The following is a 20,364-nucleotide window of genomic DNA, read 5'->3' as shown; positions in this document are numbered from 1 at the left end:
CCTGTTTAGAGATGGTGGCATGGGGACAAACCAGATCCCTAGAAAGTGCGAGTGCACAAGAGAGAAGAGGGAGGTCCCCGAGTTCAGGGCCTGGGTGCTGTCCTGTTTAGAGATGGTGGCATGTGGACAGACCGGGGGGCGGGGTTGCGGAGCGTGAGAAGAGAATCCATGTCCTGCGGGACCGAAGGGAAATTCAGCAGAATGGTGTCAAGTGGAGACTATGACTCAAAGAGAAGGTGCTGATGAGCGGTGTCACTCCGTGTGGATGATGGGAGTGGGGCTTCTCGGTGGCTCTGCTGAGCCAGCACCACAAGGAACCCGGTGCTTCCCCTGCCCAGGCTAAGGGAAACCAGCGTCTTCCAGCTTATGCACAACTGAGTCATGTACGCACCTCCTGTTTCTGGCCATCGGGTGCAATCCTTTCCAAGCTGTAGCCTGCACAGAGATCATCTACTTGAGAATTATGTGTGCATTTTACATGGAAAATAGCTTACATAAAACCTACAGATACATATTTATGTAAATACATAAAACATACGCATACAGGGGCCCCACTGGGACTCACCCCATCAGTGCATCCCAGTGTATGTCTTGGGCGCTCCCAGAAGGTTCCTGAAGTTGACTGTTGCAGAACCGCCCGATCGACAGTATCACGAAACGTGCTCTGGATTAGGCGCTTACCTGAAAAAGCAACTACGAAATGTTCTCGTTTTTAGAAACTAAGCAGCCAAGCAAACCTCCAGCCCTTCCCTATATATCTCAGAGAAAAAAAGCAAGATATTTTTTAAAATAATTCATGTTTTCATCATTCCCAAATCACAAACGGTCCTGACAGTAAAGACACGGGTATTTTTCCCTCGGTCTTCTTCATTTATGTCAAGTTAGATACAACTTCTTTGCACTTCTGATGCAGATGGTATTATAATTCGAATTCTTGACAGCATTTTTCTGGGAAGACATCTTCAAACAAAACCATCTGTAAATAATTTGTGGTGAGCGGCATCTACACTTGCTCACTTCATGGCAGAGAATGAAGGAAAGCCCGTCTCACTTGTGCATATGTAGTCATCTTTGTTAGATATATTTAAAATGGAGATTTGTAGGGTAATAATTCCAGAGCCTAGTCTGTCTCTTGACAGCTGAGAAGGGTTTGGTTCATGTGACAAGCAAGAAATGGTGAAATTATGAAAATGGATGTTATCCGTATGTCATCCGATTTGTAATGCAGATTAAGAAAAAATGCTTTATTTTTGCTGATCTCCCTTGTTGCTCTTGCTGAAGCAAGGATCAAAAGCTACAGGGCCACCAAGATGGAAGCGATTACTTGTGAGAGCTGGATTTCTATCTTTTTCTTTCCAGAGTTTTCAAGCGCAGGTCTCCTTTGCTGACCTATTTAATGTCAACCAGCCTAAATGGAATTTTACCATGTTTTCTTTTTTTTTTTTTAAAGATTTTATTTATTTGAGAGCGTGCAAGCGGGGAGGGGCAGAGGGACAGGGACAGGGAGAAAGAATCCCAGGCAGACTCTGTGCTGAGCGCAGAGCCCGGCATGGGCTGGATCTCATGACTGTGGGACCATGACCTGAGCCAAAACCGAGAGTCCGACGCTTAACTGACTGAGCCACCCAGGTGCCCCAAATTTTACCATGCTTTATACAAACTTACCCATTTCTGTACAGTGAAAATTTAGCTGGGTTATAGTGGTTATGTAAATGCCTACCAGGAGCCTTCTGGATTACAAATATGGCCCAAACAATGTATGTTTTGTAGTCCGTATTTTCATTTGAGGCTTACAGAGGGGGTTGTATTTGTTTTCAGCTTTTCTACACGTAAAGGGCAGCGCTCACGTGTTGACCATGTAGTCATTAGCCATACAAGGGTATGGGTTTTGTTGTCACCTTGGTACTAGAGTATGTGGTTTGTCTTTCTCCTGGATTTCAGATCCATCTGCACCGCCCGCGCCGGCCAACCTCCGGCTTGCAAATTCCACCATAAACAGTGACAACACCGTGACCGTGGCTGTGGTTTGGGATCTCCCCGAGGAACCCGACATCCCCGTGCACCACTACAAGGTGTTTTGGACCTGGACGGTCAGCAGCAAATCCCTTGTCCCCACAAAAAAGAAGCGGAGAAAGACCACGGATGGGGTAAGTGGGCGCGAGAGGGAAGAGTGGCGTCTTCTTGCATGGTGTATTGAACGCAAGGCGACAGCCCGGAGGGTGGCCTCTGCTGAGCTCAGAGAAGGAGTGGGTGAAAGAAAGCTTCCCATCCCTCTTTTTGGGCTGAGGAAGTGCAGAGGACAGAGGGCCATTCCAGAAGTTTTGCCTTTGGCATTTTAGGTGAAAATAGCTGAATGTAGCCCATTGACCTACTCCTATCCAAATAGCAGCCACAACTCCAGGAGAGGAATAGAAATCATTTTGTCTTGACTGTCCAGTCATAGAAAATTATAGAACTCAAAATGTCTCTTACATTTACATCTTCTTTGGTTTTGTTTGAGATCCTTATAAATCGACGAGCAAACGTCCGTGTCTTTCCTGTCGCAGGGGATTTTCCTCGTAAGCTAATCAGCTTGGAAAATGCATGTTTCACAATATATTGTTCGCATTGATTAAAAGAGCTTGGAATGGTTTATTTTCCAGATGCCAAGAAATAAAGTCTCCACTGAACCATTTTCTGAAATGAGATTTCTATGAGAGTGAACATTTGGCATTGTATGAAATTCTTGGTGCAGAGAAAGGAGTTCCTCGGTTTCCTTTATTGTTAGAAAACTTACATAAACAACTTCCCCCTAATTTATAAGGCTGAATTCCATAAAAAATACATGTTTGAAAGTATTTTTTAAAAAGGATAACAAGACTTTTTTTTTTTTTTTGGCAGTGAAGATTCCGATTTCTGTGCCATTTAGCGTTCTAAAACATGTGCCCAAAAGTCCGTATCCTTGATATTTAGCTGATGCCTATTTTGGTTTTATTTTTAAGAAACTTTCCGGGCGCCTGGGTGGCTCAGTTGGTTAAGCGACTGCCTTCGGCTCAGGTCATGATCCTGGAGTCCCTGGATCGAGTCCCGCATCGGGCTCCCTGCTCGGCGGGGAGCCTGCTTCTCCCTCTCCCGCTCCCCCCTCTTGTGCTCTCTCTCTCTCTCACTCTCTCTCTCAAATAAATAAATAAAATCTTTAGGAAAAAAAAAAAAAACTTTCCGACAGTCCCATTCTCTATTTTCACGGACTTCACAATAAGCGATAATTGGCAGCGCCTGGTTATGTCATAGGAAGATTTAAAGGAGCTCAGGTTGTGGGATCATAGGGGTTGGAAGCAAAATGTGACCTGTGCTGTGGATATGGGGTCTGCACGCACATGCACACACACACACACACACAATACACGTGCATACACACACACGGATGTCATCCGTCAGCAAACAGCATCACGGGTTACTAGGCAACTTCGCAGTTTATTTCTATTCTATATCAGTGAGATAAATAAAACCTGAACTGCAGATTTTCTTGAAGCCATTAATAGGCCAGGTGAGCCAAAACTGTAGGTCACTATCTTAGGAGTGGCTTACGTTCTTGGATCCACTGTAGGCAAGCTATAGGTCCTGTGGACCCCTAAATTCTCAATGTTAAAATCTGAGCAACTGAGATGAGGATTGGAAACTGGAGAAATCCAAAAGAACATGAGAAATTATGAAATGTCCTTTTTGGGGATCAATAGGTTCCCATTCACTAAGATACCATTCTGATATCCTTGGTAAATAAGAAGAGAGGGGGATTTTTCAAGGGGATGCTCTTTCAAAAGTGCATTTTCTTTTCCTCAGGAGATAACAGTTTGGGGAGAGTGATAAGCCATCCGACAGGAAACCCCCAGAAGAAAGTGAGAATTGGTAGTTCATGCAGACACACTATCAGAGAGGTAGACGGCCCTCCACGAGGCGCCGAGAGGGTTTCTCTGTGGTGGTACCAGGGCAGAGCATGGGCCCTGCCTCCCCGCAGAGAGGTAGCCACGGCCTGGCGTCTGACCCTCAGACTTGCGGCTTGGCCATCAGCCTTCCAGAGTCAAACAGATGACGATGGCCGAGATCTGATCATTCACCCCTCAAACGCCCAAATCGTAAAGCGAAGCCATCTATAATTCACAGTGAGTGTTACGCTCACGCTTCTGACATGCCCATGAAAAGCCTGCTCTCTTGCTGAAAAGAGATCGGATGAGACCTGAAGTTATGATCCGAATGCGACCAGGTGACTGTGGAACTTAAACGCAGGAGTTACTTATGTGACTCAGTGCTTGATGATTCCAGACGATACTCTTCCTGCAGCAAGGACACTGCATGCAGGAAACTGGAAATACTCCCCACTGGGAAGTGCGTGCGGCCGGTGGCCTGCCGTTTGGAGTTGTGTTAGCGGTGTGCACTTTCTGTCCTTCGCAAATGTCAGTACCACCACCTAGACTGTTTCTTGGCAAGCCTATAGTCAGGGAGCTCTGAATCCCATCACGCGCATGGTAGTTTGACAAATGTTTGCATGGTAAGATGCACGACCTGATTTTTCTTCATTACAAGGTCTTGCAAGGGCGTTTCCTATCCTGTTTTCCTGTAACCCTTGAAAAAGCACCCGACTCAGAGTTATCAGACGTGGGCTCCTATCTCAGAGCTTCGATCAGACACCTGGTTTGCTCCGATGTGTCACTGGATCTCAGAGTTTAGTAGAATTCCTGTCTGGCCTCCAGCTTCACTTAATGCTGCAGGTCACACACACATGCTTGGATGAGTGCTTGGTATTAACAATAATGATGACAAAAAAATCTCGAAGCATTTTTTATAGGATGATTTTTCCTACTACTTTTTTTTTTCTTTTTTAAGATTTTATTTATTTGACAGAGAGAGACACAACGAGAGAGGGAACACAAGCAGGGAGAGTGGGAGAGGGAGAAGCAGGCTTCCCGCCGAGCAGGGAGCCCGATGCGGGGCTCGATCCCAGGACTCTGGGATCATGACCCGAGCCGAAGGCAGACGCCTAATGACTGAGCCACCCAGGCACCCCCCTACTACTTTTGATTGAAAGTCACTCAGAGAAGATTTAAAAGAAATATTAAAGAAATAGTGAACGTCAATTCATAATTTTTCCAGGTATGTGCCAACATGAGCTTCTGTCAGGTTATGACAGACCCGTCTCTTTTCTCCGTGAAGTGGTGTCTAGGATGGGAGGCGACAGAATTACTCATTTCTATAGTATCGGAGAGGATCCAGTAATTAGGATAAGGAACCGTTTCCAAAGAATATGTTTGGCCATTCTGTAAAATTTATCTGGACGCAGAGTAAAACTGCATTTTCAGATGCTCAAGATGAGGAGAACTGTGTGACCTTAGAGAATGAAGGCATACGCCGGGGAGAGGTGGATGTGTGCTTCCCGAGGACCATCTGGCTTCGGGATGAAGAGGACGGGCAGGGCAGGCTTGTAACCGGCTTGGCGCATCTTGTCTTCCTCTGCAGTCCCAGAATTCCGTGCTCCTGGACAGACTCCAGCCGGACTACGGCTACACCGTGGAGCTGCAGGCCATCGCATACTGGGGGCAGACGCGCCTGAAGGGGGCCAAGGCCTCCCTGCACTTCACGCCCGTGCATGCCACCAGCCGCAGTAAGTGCCTTGTGCTTGTTGTCGGGTGGGCACGAAAGCCAGGACTTGCCCGGGGTGGGGGGGGTCTCACCTGGAATCGTGACCCGGTAAATCTTGGCGGGCGGTAAACCTACAATGCCGAGCTAGATGACCTCTAGAACGACCATGCGTCTGACACTTTCCCCTTTGAAGTTTCTCTTTTGATTTTTGTCCACTGAATATGCAATATTTTGGTGTCACAATGGAAATTTAACAAGAAAACTTAGGTCCCCTAAAAACGTGACAGGAGACACACCCATTTTCACGGGTATTCCCCAGCGCTCACCATCCCTTCATATTCCAGTTAGTAAGTTATTCCCATATTGATTTTCCTAGTTTCCGGCATGTTTGCGACAAACTGTGCAAAGCAGAAGGAGAGTCTTACATGGCACTCCTATCTGAGCCAGAAAATAAGTTACTTTCCTATTTCTGGCTTTGTTCACAAGAGGGGACAGGTCAGAGCCGCAGTGGAGAAGCGCCTGGCAAGGTTTCTGGGAACGGGGCAGATGAAAGGGGCGTGTGATGTTGATTCCCTATGAGTAGAGCCCCGTGGTGTCTGCCTTTCATCATGGGTCTGGTGCAGAGGGCAGAAGGATGGGCTAAAACCCTGTCTGAATTTCGGAGAGGTGAGCCTCGCTATGCAGAATTAGATGCGGTCATTGCTTGTAATTATCTTCTACCACCTGCGAAACATCGGATCAGAACGAGCAGGTCTGTTTGAAATGACGCTTTCAAAAAAGTTCTAGAAACAGAGCTTCCTACCTGCTTGAGAAACCATCTCTTTGGAGATTAAATGTATTTGAAACAGTCTATATCTTTGTAGGAGTCTGGGTATAACACAACTTTTACCTAAAACTTCTTACGGAAACTTTTCTATGTGTTTAGCAACCTATACTGATTTTCCAATCCTGTCATCCATCCATCCATCCTCCACCTGGAATGTAGGGCTATGGATTATGACATTGCTGTGTCTAATGATGGGGATACTTACCGTGTGAGACTCTCTTATATGAGAAACACAGGTGCACTGTAGAGTGTGTATACTGCATGGACCAAGTATACACGATCTGGTATACATGGGCCATGTGTTTGTGTATGTGTGCTTGTCTGTGCATGTGCACGCACACACGCACACATGCACACGCACACACATATACGCACACACAAGCACACATGGATACACATACACACACGCACACACATGCGCACACACATGCACACACAAGCACACATGGATACATACATGCACACATGCACAATGCATATACATATACACACGCACACATGCAAACACATATACACACACATACACATGCAGACGCAAGCACACAGGCATACATATACACACACATGCACACACACATACACATATACACACATGCACACACACATACACATATACACATGCACACATGCATACATACACATATACACACATGTACACCCATGCACACGCACATATACACATGCACACACACGCATACACATATGCACACATGCACACACATGCACACACGCACACACATGCACATGTGCACACATGCATACACATATGCACACACATACACGTGCACACACGTGCACACACATGCACACATACACACGCATGCACACACATACACGCACATGCACACATGCATACACATATACACACAATGCACACACATATACACATGCGCACACACTTGCACACACGTACACATGCGCACACACGCATATACAGACACACGCAAACACATATACACATGCACACACATATACACTTGCACACACATATACACATGCACAGACACATGCATACACATATACACACGTGGACACACATATGCATGTACACACTTATACACATGCGCACACATGCACACACAGATACACATGCACACACGCAAACACATATACACACACATGGACACACATATACACATGCACATGGACACATGCACACACGTACACACATGCACACATGCATACACATATACACGTGCAAACACGCGCACACACACATATACACATGCGCGCACACACACGCCCATGCACACATGCATACACAATACACACGCACACATGCATACACATATACACACACATCCACACACACATGCACACGCACACATGCACACACATATACACATGCACGCACACACACGACCATGCACACACATATACACACGCACACACGCATCCACACATGCACATGCACACATGCATGCACATATACACATGCACACGCACACATGCACGCACATATACACATGCACGCACACACGCATACACACAGGTACATGCATACGCATGCACGCACACATGTGCACACACGTTATTGCAGCACTAGATGCATTCTGATCGCTGCCTAATGTTGAGTTTGGAAGATAAGCATGTACACAAGACCACATGAGCATCAGCCCATTGCACACGGAGCCGTGAGGAACCGTGGAAGCAGAAGACACGTGGCAGTGGAAAAGGAGAGCCCTGAAGAGCTGGGAGGGCCCCCGCGGGCCCAGGAGGCATGGGCATCAGCCCACACGAGTGTGGAGTGTGTGCAAGCGCAGAGACCGGAAAGAGCCCCGAGTGTGCAGAGAAGTCAGTGCTGGGGGAGAAGAAAGGAAGGGGGAGTGGGAGGCTCTCCCAGGCTCTCCTGCAGCACACAGCTCCACCCTTCACCCCTCTGTTCACACCGGAGCCCGAGAGGCCATCTTTGGGATTCTCTTTCCTTTTTCTCGAGAAATGCAATTCTTTAAAAAGTCCTTCTGTCTCTAATGCCAAATTCTATGTGGGATCTGTCAAATTCTTTGCCATGTTCAGGCCATTCCCACCTCTTTCTTAGAATTAAAATACTTCCCTAATTAATATTTGTCTCCAGTCTTTCTTAACTATCCATTTTGTAGATGGCAGCCAACACGTGCTTTAGAAAATATTCACCATGTAACAGATCTCTCCCTCTTCTGAGTTCTGAGAGTGTCACCTCTTCATCTTCTCCCCAAAGTTCGTCCTTCACTCCTTTCCCCTTCGTCCCTCCCCAGCTTCCTCCTCAGACCCAAGTCCTTCAGACCTTTTGTTCCTGCTAGTGGGGATTTCGTCTGTCCTGTAAAGTAGGTTTGCCTTTTAGTGTCCTGGTTTTTCCGGTAAACAGCATTCCTTCCCCATTAGAAACTGGTGTGGGATTGCAGACTCCCATAATTTGTGTGCATTCCCACAACCGAGAACAAGGAGGAAAAGAATCCGAGCTCAGCCGTGCCCTTGTAGAGGGCTCACCGTGGAGCGCCCCGTCATGGTCGCGCCCGGACCGAGCTGCGAGGGGACTCTGGGCCTCTGCAGTTGCACATCTCGGGCTTTCTCACTCTTCCTGGCCCATCGGGTCAGTGAGACCCTCGTGGACTAGCTTCGTCTCCCACCCTCTCCAGGATGATTGTAAACCTGTCTCTCTCACACCTTAAGCCATATTGCACAATAGAGTTCAGCTTCCTCCCTCTCGGTAAGGCACTCGGTTCCCCATAAATATGAACACATCATGTCTCTCTTCCCCTGTCCTCTGTACTGCAAGGCAGAAACATCCTTCCCTTTGCATATGGCAGACTGCACCATGTGGGGTGGAGGCCCACCGCTTTCCGACTTGGCGAAGAACATCCACCAAACCAAAACCTCATCTAGGTCACGGAACACGGATTATCTTTCGTTGTTGCGCTCCACGTGTATACACACCATGCACAGGTATTGTTCTGGAAGGATTTGTGGAACAGCCTCAGTCAGGAAGCCCTCTCTTACCTGCAACTGCAGTCAGCTTTCCATTGGACAGGTTGATTCTGAGTGCTAATGTCACTTTCTAATCATCTTTTAAAATTAGATAATGTTTTACCTGATCGATAAGGAGTTACAACAGTTAACCCTTCAAAGGCCACTTTATTCTCAGAATTAGCTGATGCCTCTCATGTGGCTTCAGAAAGGTGGTAGAGGAAAAGTAAAAAATGAACAGTGCAAAGTACCTGTCATACGCGTATTGTTTAGTCTCAGGGTGTCCTGTGGAAGAGAAGGGCTTTACGAAGGATTATGCAGGACGTAGGTGAATATTTGTCAGGATTTCATATACTGGAGTTGATGTGCAATCTCATGAGGGCTAGTATATGACTTTTTAAAAAAGATTTTATTTATTTATTTGACATAGAGTGAGAGAGGGAATGAGAGAATAAGCAGAGGGAGCTGCAGAGGGAGAGGGAGAAGCAGGTTCCCCACTGAGCAGGGAGCCTGATGCGGGGCTCGATCCCAGAACCCTGGGATCATGACCCTGGGATCATAACCTGAGTCGAAGGCGGACGCTTAATCGACTGAGCCACCCAGGCACCCCTAATATATGACTTTTACAAGAACACTGTGTATTTCATCATGGACTAACAAGAAGTAAAGAATAACTTCAACTTTATAGTATAAGCCAGGGAAATTACATTTTATATGAAAGAGGGTAGTAAATGCCAGCATATAAATTACTTTTTGAAATACGTTTTCCCAGGTCTGCAGGCTACTCAGTGTTTCAATGACACAAATCCCTACATAAGCAAAAGCTGAGTGTTCATGCTGTGTTATAAAAGAGCCCCTCGAAGGAAGAAAGATGTAACACTCTTGAATGGAAATGCAGCTTGCTTTTTTGGAGGCAGGAGGATCATTTCCAGGGTTGACAGATTGCAAAGGTTTTATAGTTGCATCAGGCAACTGGGGGATTCTTCTAGCTCTTAAAAATGGAGCAGAGAGGAGGAAATATGCTGAATCTCTTGATCTGTAAAATTATTCAGAATTTTGACATTTGAAAAAATAGTGTACTCATTCAGTTCTCTTGCCTTTGGGGCTATTAAAGAGTATCAGTCATACCTCGTATCTTTTCACAACACGTAGAAATGATTTTATTGCGTTTTGGATTATTACTGACAGTGCAGGACTCCCCCTTAGAGTCAGGGCCATGCTCCTAGGACAGAGGCCCGCGTCTCCCTGTTCTTCCCGTGTGGGGTGACTCGGCAACGCTAGTGTGGATGCATTTCAATAAAGCAATGGCATTTCCATCTTGAGATACAGAAAACTACGTCCTTGCCTATATGTAGTGAAAAATAAAAGCATGTGTAGGACATAACAAAGTAGGAAGATAAAATTCACATAGAGGTTAAACATAGTATCTAAACTTTTGCTTATCCATGGCAAATTCTCAAAGTCGCAGATTATTAAAGGGATTAGAAGCATAAATGGGGGGGCGCCTGGGTGGCTCAGTCGTTAAGCGTCTGCCTTCGGCTCAGGTCATGGTCCCAGAGTCCTGGGATCGAGCCCCGCATCGGGCTCCCTGCTCAGCGGGAAGCCTGCTTCTCCCTCTCCCACTCCCCCTGCTTGTGTTCCCTCTCTCGCTGTGTCTCTCTCTGTCAAATAAATAAATAAAATCTTAAAAAAAAAAAAAAGAAGCATAAATGGGCTTGTGAAGATCTTCGATCCTTAGTTAGCGAGTTAACAAATACTTTAGGTGTGACCAGCAGGATTCTTGACGTCCCCGGCGATCAGGAAAGGGATGAGTTTTGCCCGAGAGGCCTGTGGGTTCTGTGTCCTGGCCCAGCTTCTGTGTGCTCTGAGCTCTCCGTGCTGCTGGGCACACTGGCTCTCCCTGGGGGATGACCCAGCGCCTCTCAGAAAGTAGCTGGGATGCTGTGATTTACAATCAGCAGCATGTATTCGGTCTTCATCTCTGGCACAGAGACTCCATAAACACGCAAACAGACAGGAGGCTGAACGGGGCGGTGAACACGGAGGTCTGGGGGAGAGCGGTGCCCCTGGGAGGGTGCGGAAGCTCTGTGGCCCTTCTCCCGGACCTGACTCTGGGCATCTCTTCATCTGCCTCATCCTGACTTACAGCCGTTTATCATAAACCGATAGGTAATTTAGGAAGTAAATGTTTCTGAGTTCTGTGAGCCACTCTAGCAAATTACCTGAACCCAAGGAGTTGGTGGTTGGAACCTCCGCTTTATAGCAGGTAGTGAGAGTCACAGGTGACAACCTGGATTTGTGATTGGTCTCTGAAGTGGGGGGCAGTCCTACAGGACTGAGCCCGTACCCTGGAAGATCCAGTGCACTGCAGGGAGATGGTGTAGACGGTGTCAGAGGGGGACACACTCCTCCCCGACATGGATGGTGTCCGTAGGGGATCTGATGCCGTCTGCAGGGACATGGTGTAGACGGTGTCAGAGGGGATGTCCCCCTGACGTGGATGGTGTCTGTAAGGGATCTGATGCCATCTTCAGGGACATGGTGTAGATGGTATCAGAGGGGATGTCCCCCTGACGTGGATGGTGTCCGTAGGGGATCCGATACCATCTGCAGGGACATGGTGTAGACAGTGTCAGAGGGGGATGCCCCCCCCCGACATGGATGGTGCCTGTAGGGATCCGATGCCATCTTAGGGTAGATGGTGTCAGAACTGAGCTGAATTGTAGGACACCCCACTGGTGTTTGAGGTCGGCCGGTAGTGTGATAAACCCCCAGTACCTACACTGGATTTGGGTGCAGGAGACTGGAATCTCATAAATGTTCGTGGGAATCCAAACATTTATTTGAATTGTTTAAAGTACAACATTGTACATTAGAACCTGAGTCACGTAAGTGTCCCTTTCCTTTGAATCGTGTAGATGATTCAGGGCGTGTGCTGGTGGGAGGAGCAGTGGGTGGTCGATGCAGGTTTCCTCCCGTGGTCCTCAGTTTTCCCCTCCTAATCCTGCCTCACCACGGGTCAGGAGTCTTGTCCCCCACCGGCATCATTCCCCTGTGCTCCTGTCTTCCCAAGCCCACGAAACTCACAGACCTGTCGGGAAAGGTTCTTATCGGTCGACAATTTGTGCAGCTCAAACTGTTCTTCTCCACAAGGCTACTGGGAATCACAAAGCAGGAAAGTCTTGTGGAAGTTCTAACCATGCCACTTCCAAAACTAGGGGTTGGGTAAAGGAGAGATTTGAGGCCAGTGGAAAGTTCTGAGATCCTTATTACTAAACCACGTAGATAATCACCTTGCTCTCTAAAAGGAGGTGGTGGGTGGTGATGGGGGAGCGTGAGCTTGACGTGAGATGGCCCTGGGATTGCAGCTCACCCTCACTACTGCTTGAATTGCGTGAAACTGGACACTGTTCTTAGTATTTTGGAACCTCGCGGTTTTTGTGTTTAATATGGGCAGGCTAACGTCACTTCCTCGGGGGTCTGCAAACGATGGCCCACAGGCCACATCCGGCCCACCGCCGGTTTTTGTAAATAAAATGGTATTGGCCCACGGCCACACTCCCTTGTTTACAGATCATCTGTGGCTGCTTTCGTGCCATCATGAGAGCTCCGTACTTGGGTGAGACCGTGTGGACCCCGAAGCCAGAACTATTCGCCCCCCAGCCCTCGACTGAATAGTTGATTGGGAGCCACTCTAGCAAATTAGTTGAACATAGGAGAGCTGTATGAATAGAAATAGAATGGTGTGGAAGCTCGTCAAGCACACGAAAGAGCACCGGACACACACCTGGAGAAAACATTAGGTGGACGGGCCCTGCTGCAGCAGACGGAAATGTGCCCTGGAGAAACAAGCGTGGAACAGTGGAAATCCAGGGAGGTTCGAAGAGGGTCTGCTGCTCCCGGAGTTCAAGGTTCAGCTGGAGGAACAGATGCAAGGGGGGAAGAGTGATTGAAAGCTGGGAAAATATGGATATGCAGAGGAGGGTTTGTTTCCGTACGTCGTGGGAAATCATCTCTGAGGATGGCAGGTGGGGACTTTGGGAGGACACAGTATTGTACCTGACACGGACAAGGAGCGTGGGCTGGTGCATTCTGAGCTAATGGGGTCTGAAACCTAGTGACGAAGGAGCCCAACAGATTGTAGGGATTAAGAAAGGCACAAATGGGAAAGATGCAGCTGCATTAAAACAGCAAAATAGAAAGAACACTAAAACCAGAGCCGGATCGTGCCACAAAACAGCGCCAGAGAAGAAACAGCCTAGGGTGGTGGAAACCAAAGTTTGAATTACCTGATTCGGAAGAATGTTTCCTGGTGTTCTGTTTGATTGGAGACTTCCTCTGAGTGCCATTGCATACGGGACATCTGAGGCTTGGGATCGTTCTGAATCACGTTTACACTGTCCTTGCTTTGCAATAAGTACGTGGTGAATGCAGTGTTCCACTGACCACGGGGGAACATCATGTTAAGAAATAGCAGTGACTAGGGCGCCTGGGTGGCTCAGTTGGTTAAGCGACTGCCTTCGGCTCAGGTCGTGATCCTGGAGTCCCGGGATCGAGTCCCGCATCGGGCTCCCTGCTCAGCGGGGAGTCTGCTTCTCCCTCGGACCCTCTTCCCTCTCATGCTCTCTGTCTCTCATTCTCTCTCTCAAATAAATAAATAAAATCTTAAAAAAAAAAAGAAAAGAAATAGCAGTGACTATGCATATGCACTCAGTCTCGTCTTTCCTAAAGCATCCCCTTTCCTACTGCAACCGTCCCATCCCGTTCTTATAACTCTTGTTTGCAAGACACTCTTTGGCGGCTTTTCCAAAGAATAGGCACCAGCAGCTTGTGAGACGCAAACAACTCCTTCCCTCCTCCCCGTGCCCTCTCCTTGACTATGGCCTGTGAGCGAGCCTTCAGGAGCACTCTGCACTGTGTGTGGGATCAGCTGCACACCGGTCCTGTGCTATTGCAGGAGCCCCGGGCACCCGAGCTTTGTATGTACGGCCTCTGGCTCGCTGCCTGACACTTAGGAAGTGGTCACTAAGTACTGATGGGAAAGCATGAATGAGTGAATCAATGCACCCTTCAACTCCATGCCCAATCTAACGTATCATTGCTCTGCATTTGCTGACTCTTAGTATTTCATGTACAAAGTCGATTGAACATTTAGGGCCTTGCTCTGGGCGTTGATGTATAATGCTGGTACGTCTATGAAAAGCTCTCTGTATTGTTCCCAGGCCAGGTGGCATTTTCATAGTATTTCACTTACTTTCTTCACAGCTACAAAAAATACGTATATAATGAAAAATACCAGCCGTACCTCTTTTTTAAATCAGAGCAGCCTTCCCGCCCAGTGAACGTGTACTGATTACCCATTCTTTCTGACCAGGAAATCACAATGTTGTACTTTGTTGCAGAAGAGCAACTTGGGAAAACCAGAAAGAGCACGATGCACATGCAGCCCCCTTTCCAACGACGACGGCCTGCGCGCCTCCTGGAAATCGGAGCCCCCTTCTATCAAGACAACCAACTGCAGGTGAAGGTCTACTGGAAAAAGACCGAAGGTGCGCAAACGCTCTCTGATGATTTGTCATCTACATCAAGTAGCCCAGTGACATCAGGTGGCTATTGAAAAAGTCAAGGTTGAGCCATGGTGTTGATAGTTTTTTTTTAAGATTTATTTATTTTAGAGAGAGAGAGAGAGAACATGAATGAGGGGAGGGGCAGAGGGAGGGGGAGAATCTCAAGCAGACTCAACGATCAGCACAGAGCCCAATGTGGGAATCGATCTCATGACCCTGAGATCATGACCTGAGCTGAAACCAAGAGGCAGACTATTAACCGACTAGCTACCCAGGTGCTCCTACCACAGTGTTGATATTAAGGAAAATAGAGCCCGAACAAAACATTTAGATCCTTTTTTTTTTTTTTTTTAAATGCTTTGCTGTTGTGAAGTCTGAGTGAGCTGCCCCTTCTTTCCCAGGAATCCGTATCATGTTTGGAAATCAGCATCGGTCAGCCAGTTGCATTTTATCGTCTCAGGGATGTTAGCCTGTCTTCACTGCTTTCCCAGAAGGCCAATCTTGTCTCCAAAACAATCAAGATACTCATTATTCTACACTGTAAATTTTTGTTCCAAATTAGTTTTTTGTTTAAAAAAAGATGCAGAGGAGCGCCTGGGTGGCTCAGTCGTTAAGCATCTGCCTTCGGCTCAGGTCATGATCCCGGGGTCCTGGGATTGAGCCCCGCATCGGGCTCCCTGCTCAGCGGGAAGCCTGCTTCTCCCTCTCCCTCTGCCTGCCACTCACCCTGCTTGTGCTCTCTCTCTCTCTCTTTCAAATAAATAAATAAAATCTTTAAAAAAAAGATGCACAACCCCAATAATTTGGAAAATAGAGAAAGAAGTCACTTCAGTATTATCTCCTAGAAACAGCGTTTTGGCGGATGTCCTTTCGAAAGCTTCCTACACTTCTGTTCTTCCCTCATTTGTTTTTATTCACACAGATATATAATAGTTTTATGTAGAACATACGCACTTTCATATAACATGGGAGCATTCTGCATTATCCTGTATTTCTGGTGCCGTGTTTAAGTCACTGCTGTGTAGGGACATACAACAATATCCTAAAACACCATCATTCCACTACAGCCAAACTCTTGGATGCCTTCAGAGTTTCCATTTTACAAATAATACTGCAAGGAAGATTTACCCTTAGAATTAATTCTGTTTGTTTTGAGTATTTGTTTGAATAGTTGTCTAGGATAAATTCATTTCCTTTGGTTTTCTTTATTAAGACTTTTTTTGCATTATTGAAATAGTATTTTTGGAATTATTTGATCTACATTTCCATGTTTGTCACTCATATGCCTTTTGAAAACAAAAGAAAAATAGATTGTTTTAAGAGTTCGTTTTTAACAGTTCTTCCAGTTCTTCTGAAGTGCGGTGTTACTCAGCCCGTGTGCCACACAGAATATTGGTGTTGGTAGGGCGCCTGGGTGGCTCAGTCAGTTGAGCGTCTGACTCTTGATCTTAGTTTAGGTCTTGATCTCAGGGTTGTGAGTTCAGACCCCATGGTGGGATCCATGCTGGGCATGGAACCTACATGTAAAAAAAAAAAAAAAAGGGATATTGGTGTTGGAGTTCTTCTTGTTCCAGAATTTTCTTCCAAGCTGCTGACATCCATTCTGCAGCTAAAATAATATTACAATGAATATTAATGTTTTATTACTCTCATATATTAATTAAAACTAAATTGTATGCAGTGTTGTTTATTAAATTAAAAATTATTCATTAATATATAGTCCTATTCCTAAGTTTAATAGGTTTTAGAATAAATATTAAATTACAAAATTTATTTAATCTATTATATTTACCAATTTTAGATTAGAACTGTATATCATTGATATATCAATAGTAAAACATTGCCATAATATTGAAAATATAAACATCTTCTATAATGAAATAGAAATATAAACATTGAGAATACATCTTAAGCATACAAGAGCAAGCACTGTCATCATGACTTCTAAATGTGAAGGTTGGTTTTGCCGATTTTTTTTTTTTTAATTTTTTTTTTTTTAAGATTTTATTTATTTGTGAGAGAGAGAATGAGAGACAGAGAGCATGAGAAGGAGGAGGGTCAGAGGGAGAAGCAGACTCCCTGCCGAGCAGGGAGCCCGATGTGGGACTCGATCCCAGGACTCCAGGATCATGACCTGAGCCGAAGGCAGTCGCTTAACCAACTGAGCCACCCAGGTGCCCCAAGTTTTGCCGATATTTGAAATGTATACAACTTGGACCCATACGGTGTGTACTGGGCTTCTTGCAGTGAACACGATACAGGAAATGGGAAACGAACATTCTGTTGCAGGACGCACTAATTCATCCATGTCTCATGCTGCTCCTAGCCCCTGGTAGAGCTCTGCTAATGGCTTTTTTCAGCCGGTGCTGGGGGATTTGGTTTGTCCCGCTGATGGGTTCTGCAGCACAGTGCTGCTGTGAACACAGGCCTTTGATGTACATATTCTCCCGGACGAAGGGGGACTCTTGGGTGATTCAAGCATGCAGAGCTTTGGAAGACACTGACGGTTTCCCACAGTGGTTGCACCAGCCATTCCCACTTGCAGGGCACGATCGTCCCAGTGCGCCCCCCTCTCTCTGCCGTGTGGAATTCCCATCTTTTTGACTCGAGCTGTTCTGGCACCCACGTCTTGATAACTCCGCGTTGTCTGAGCTTCCGTTTTTAAGCTGTTCAGGCAGGCTGTCCTTCCTGCAAGAGGCCTGTATACGTTGAGTATATGAGTCACCTGCTGGTTCCCTGGTTTTGGTGTTTTTTCCCTGTGTGACCTACTCTTACCTTCCTCCCTTTCTCAGTGGTTCTGAGTTTTAGAGGGGGGATCCATTCTTTACTTTGTTTCCTTTAGGTGAGAGCTCTTGCTGTCCTGGTTGAGGATCTTTGCTTATACAGGGTCACAAAGATCCTCCCGTCACCTCCTAGAAGTTAGACCGCTTCACCTTTCTCTCTTAGGCTGACTTCCACCTGGAACGGACTTTACTCGTAGGGCTCACTGTTCTTTTACTCTTCTCTCCCTCCTGATCTGCAGCTGACACAGCATCATTTATTTAAAGATGACTCCTTCCCCAAAGCTCTGGGCTGCTACACTGGCCCTACATCAAAAGTATGGGCAAGTTAACTTTTTAACTTTCTGTACAGTCATTGGGTATATTTTTCCAACTTTCTGGCACTACCTTGTTGTCTTAACTACCATAGATTTGTAAATATTTTTAATCATAGTTCTTCAGGTTTTTTTTAACTTCATTTTCAAATCGTCTTGACTCTTCTTGGCCCTTTGTATTTTTATATTAATATTTGCATTAATTTGCCAATTTCCACAAAACCTTTGTAAGATCTTTGTTGAGATTACAATCAATCTATATGGTAATGACTGCAAAATTCACATCTTAAAAATCTCCACTTGATGCATAACTTTATTCAGGTTTTTAAAATTTTCTCTGAACAGTGATTTATAATATATAATGCAGAGGCTATAATACTTTTAATATGATTCTAAGGTGTTTGTGTTTATTTTGATCCCATTACATACATGCATACTTTTCCTCAGTTTTATTTTCTTTTTTTAAATTTAATTTAATTTTATTATGTTAGTCACCATACATCATTAGTTTTTGATGTAGTGATCCACGATTCATTGTTTTCATATAACACCCAGTGCTCCATTCAGTACGTGCCCTCTCTAATACCCATCACCAGGCTAACCCATCCCCCCACCTCCCTCCCCTCTAAAACCCTCAGTTTGTTTCTGAGAGTCCATAGTCTCTCATGGTTCGTCTCTCCCTCCAATTTCCCCCGCCTTCATTTTTCCCTTCCTTCTCCTAATGTCCTCCATGGTATTCTTTATGTTCCACAAAGAAGTGAAACCATATGATAATTGACTTTCTCTGCTTGACTTATTTCACTTAGCATAATCTCCAGTCCCATCCATGTTGATGTAAAAGTTGGGTATTCATCCTTTCTGATGGCTGAGTAATATTCCATTGTATATGTGGACCACATCTTCTTTATCCATTCATCTGTTGAAGGGCATCTTGTGTCTTTCCACAGTTTGGCTATTGTGGAGATTACTGCTATGAACATTGGGGTGCCTATGGCCCTTCTTTTCACTACATCTGTGTCTTTGGGGTAAATACTCAGTAGTGCAATTGCTGGGTCATAGGGTAGCTCTATTTTTAAATTTTTGAGGCACCTCCACACTGTTTTCCAAAGTGGCTGTACCAACTTGCATTCCCATGAATAGTGTAAGAGGGTTCCCCTTTCTCCACCACCTCTCCAACATTTGTTGTTTCTTGCCTTGTTAATTTTTGCCATTCTAACTGGTGTAAGGTGGTATCTCAATGTGATTCTTAAAAAAATTTTTATTATGTTAATCACCATACATCATTAGTTTTTGATGTAGTGTTCCATGATTCATTGTTTGCGTATAACACGCAGTGCTCCATTCAATACGTGCCCTCTTTAATACCCATCACCAGGCTAACCCATCCCCCCACCCCCCTCCGCTCTAGAACCCTCAGTTTGTTTCTCAGAGTCCATAGTTTCTCAGGGTTCATCTCCCCCTCCTATTTCCCCCCCTTCATTTTACCCTTCTTCTTCTTTTTTTAACATACAATATATTATTTGTTTCAGAGGTACAGGTCTGCAATTCAACAGTCTTACACAATTCACAGCACTCACCATAGCACATATCTTCCCCAATGTCTATCACCCAGCCACCCCATCCCTCCCACCCCCCAACCACTCCAGCAACCCTCAGTTTGTTTCCTGAGATTAAGAATTCCTCATATCAGTGAGATATGATACATGTCTTTCTCTGACTGACTTATTTTGCTCAGCATAATACCCTCCAGTTCCATCCACGTCATTGCAAATGGCAAGATTTCATTCCTTTTGATGGCTACATAATATTCCATTGTATATGTATACCACATCTTCTCAGTGTGATTTTGATTTGAATTTCCCTGATGGCTAATGATGATGAACATTTTTTCATGTGTCTGTTAGCCATTTGTATGTCTTCTTAGACATGTCTGTTCATGTCTTCTGCCCATTTTTTGACTTGAATTATTTGGTTTTTGGGTGTTGAGTTTGAGAAGTTCTTTATAGATCTTGGATACCAGCCCTTTATCTGTAGGGTCATTTGCAAATATCTTCTCCCAATCTATGGGTTGCCTCTTTGTTTGTTGACTCTTTCCTTTGCTGTGCAGAAGCTTTTTATCTTGATGAAGTCCCAAAAGTTCATTTTTGCTTTTGTTTCACTAGCCTTTGGAGATGTATCTTGAAAGAAGTTGCTGTGGGCGATGTCAAAGAGGTTACTGCCTATGTTCTCCTCTAGGATTTGGATGGATTCCTGTCTCACATTGAGGTCTTTCATCCATTTTATCTTTGTGTATGGTGTTAGAGAATGGTTGAGTTTCATTC

General features: G+C 45.6%; 1 protein-coding gene across 1 annotated transcript in view; it reads left to right on the top strand.

Moving 5' to 3' along the window:
• Positions 1–20,364, top strand: part of ANOS1 (anosmin 1) — a 191,001-nt gene that overhangs the window by 144,522 nt on the left and 26,115 nt on the right. Inside the window, exons 7-9 of the mRNA XM_035029680.1 lie at positions 1,942–2,147; positions 5,491–5,635; positions 14,785–14,931. Of these exons, the coding sequence (XP_034885571.1) occupies positions 1,942–2,147; positions 5,491–5,635; positions 14,785–14,931 (498 nt within the window). The remainder of the gene's footprint in view (positions 1–1,941; positions 2,148–5,490; positions 5,636–14,784; positions 14,932–20,364) is intronic.

The sequence above is a fragment of the Mirounga leonina genome, unplaced genomic scaffold (assembly GCF_011800145.1).
Source record: "Mirounga leonina isolate KUSES-001 unplaced genomic scaffold, KU_Mleo_1.0 Mir_268, whole genome shotgun sequence".
NCBI lineage: Eukaryota > Metazoa > Chordata > Mammalia > Carnivora > Phocidae > Mirounga > Mirounga leonina.
The sequence above is the reverse complement of the archived record's forward strand: the minus strand, read 5'-3'. Positions and strand labels throughout refer to the sequence as shown.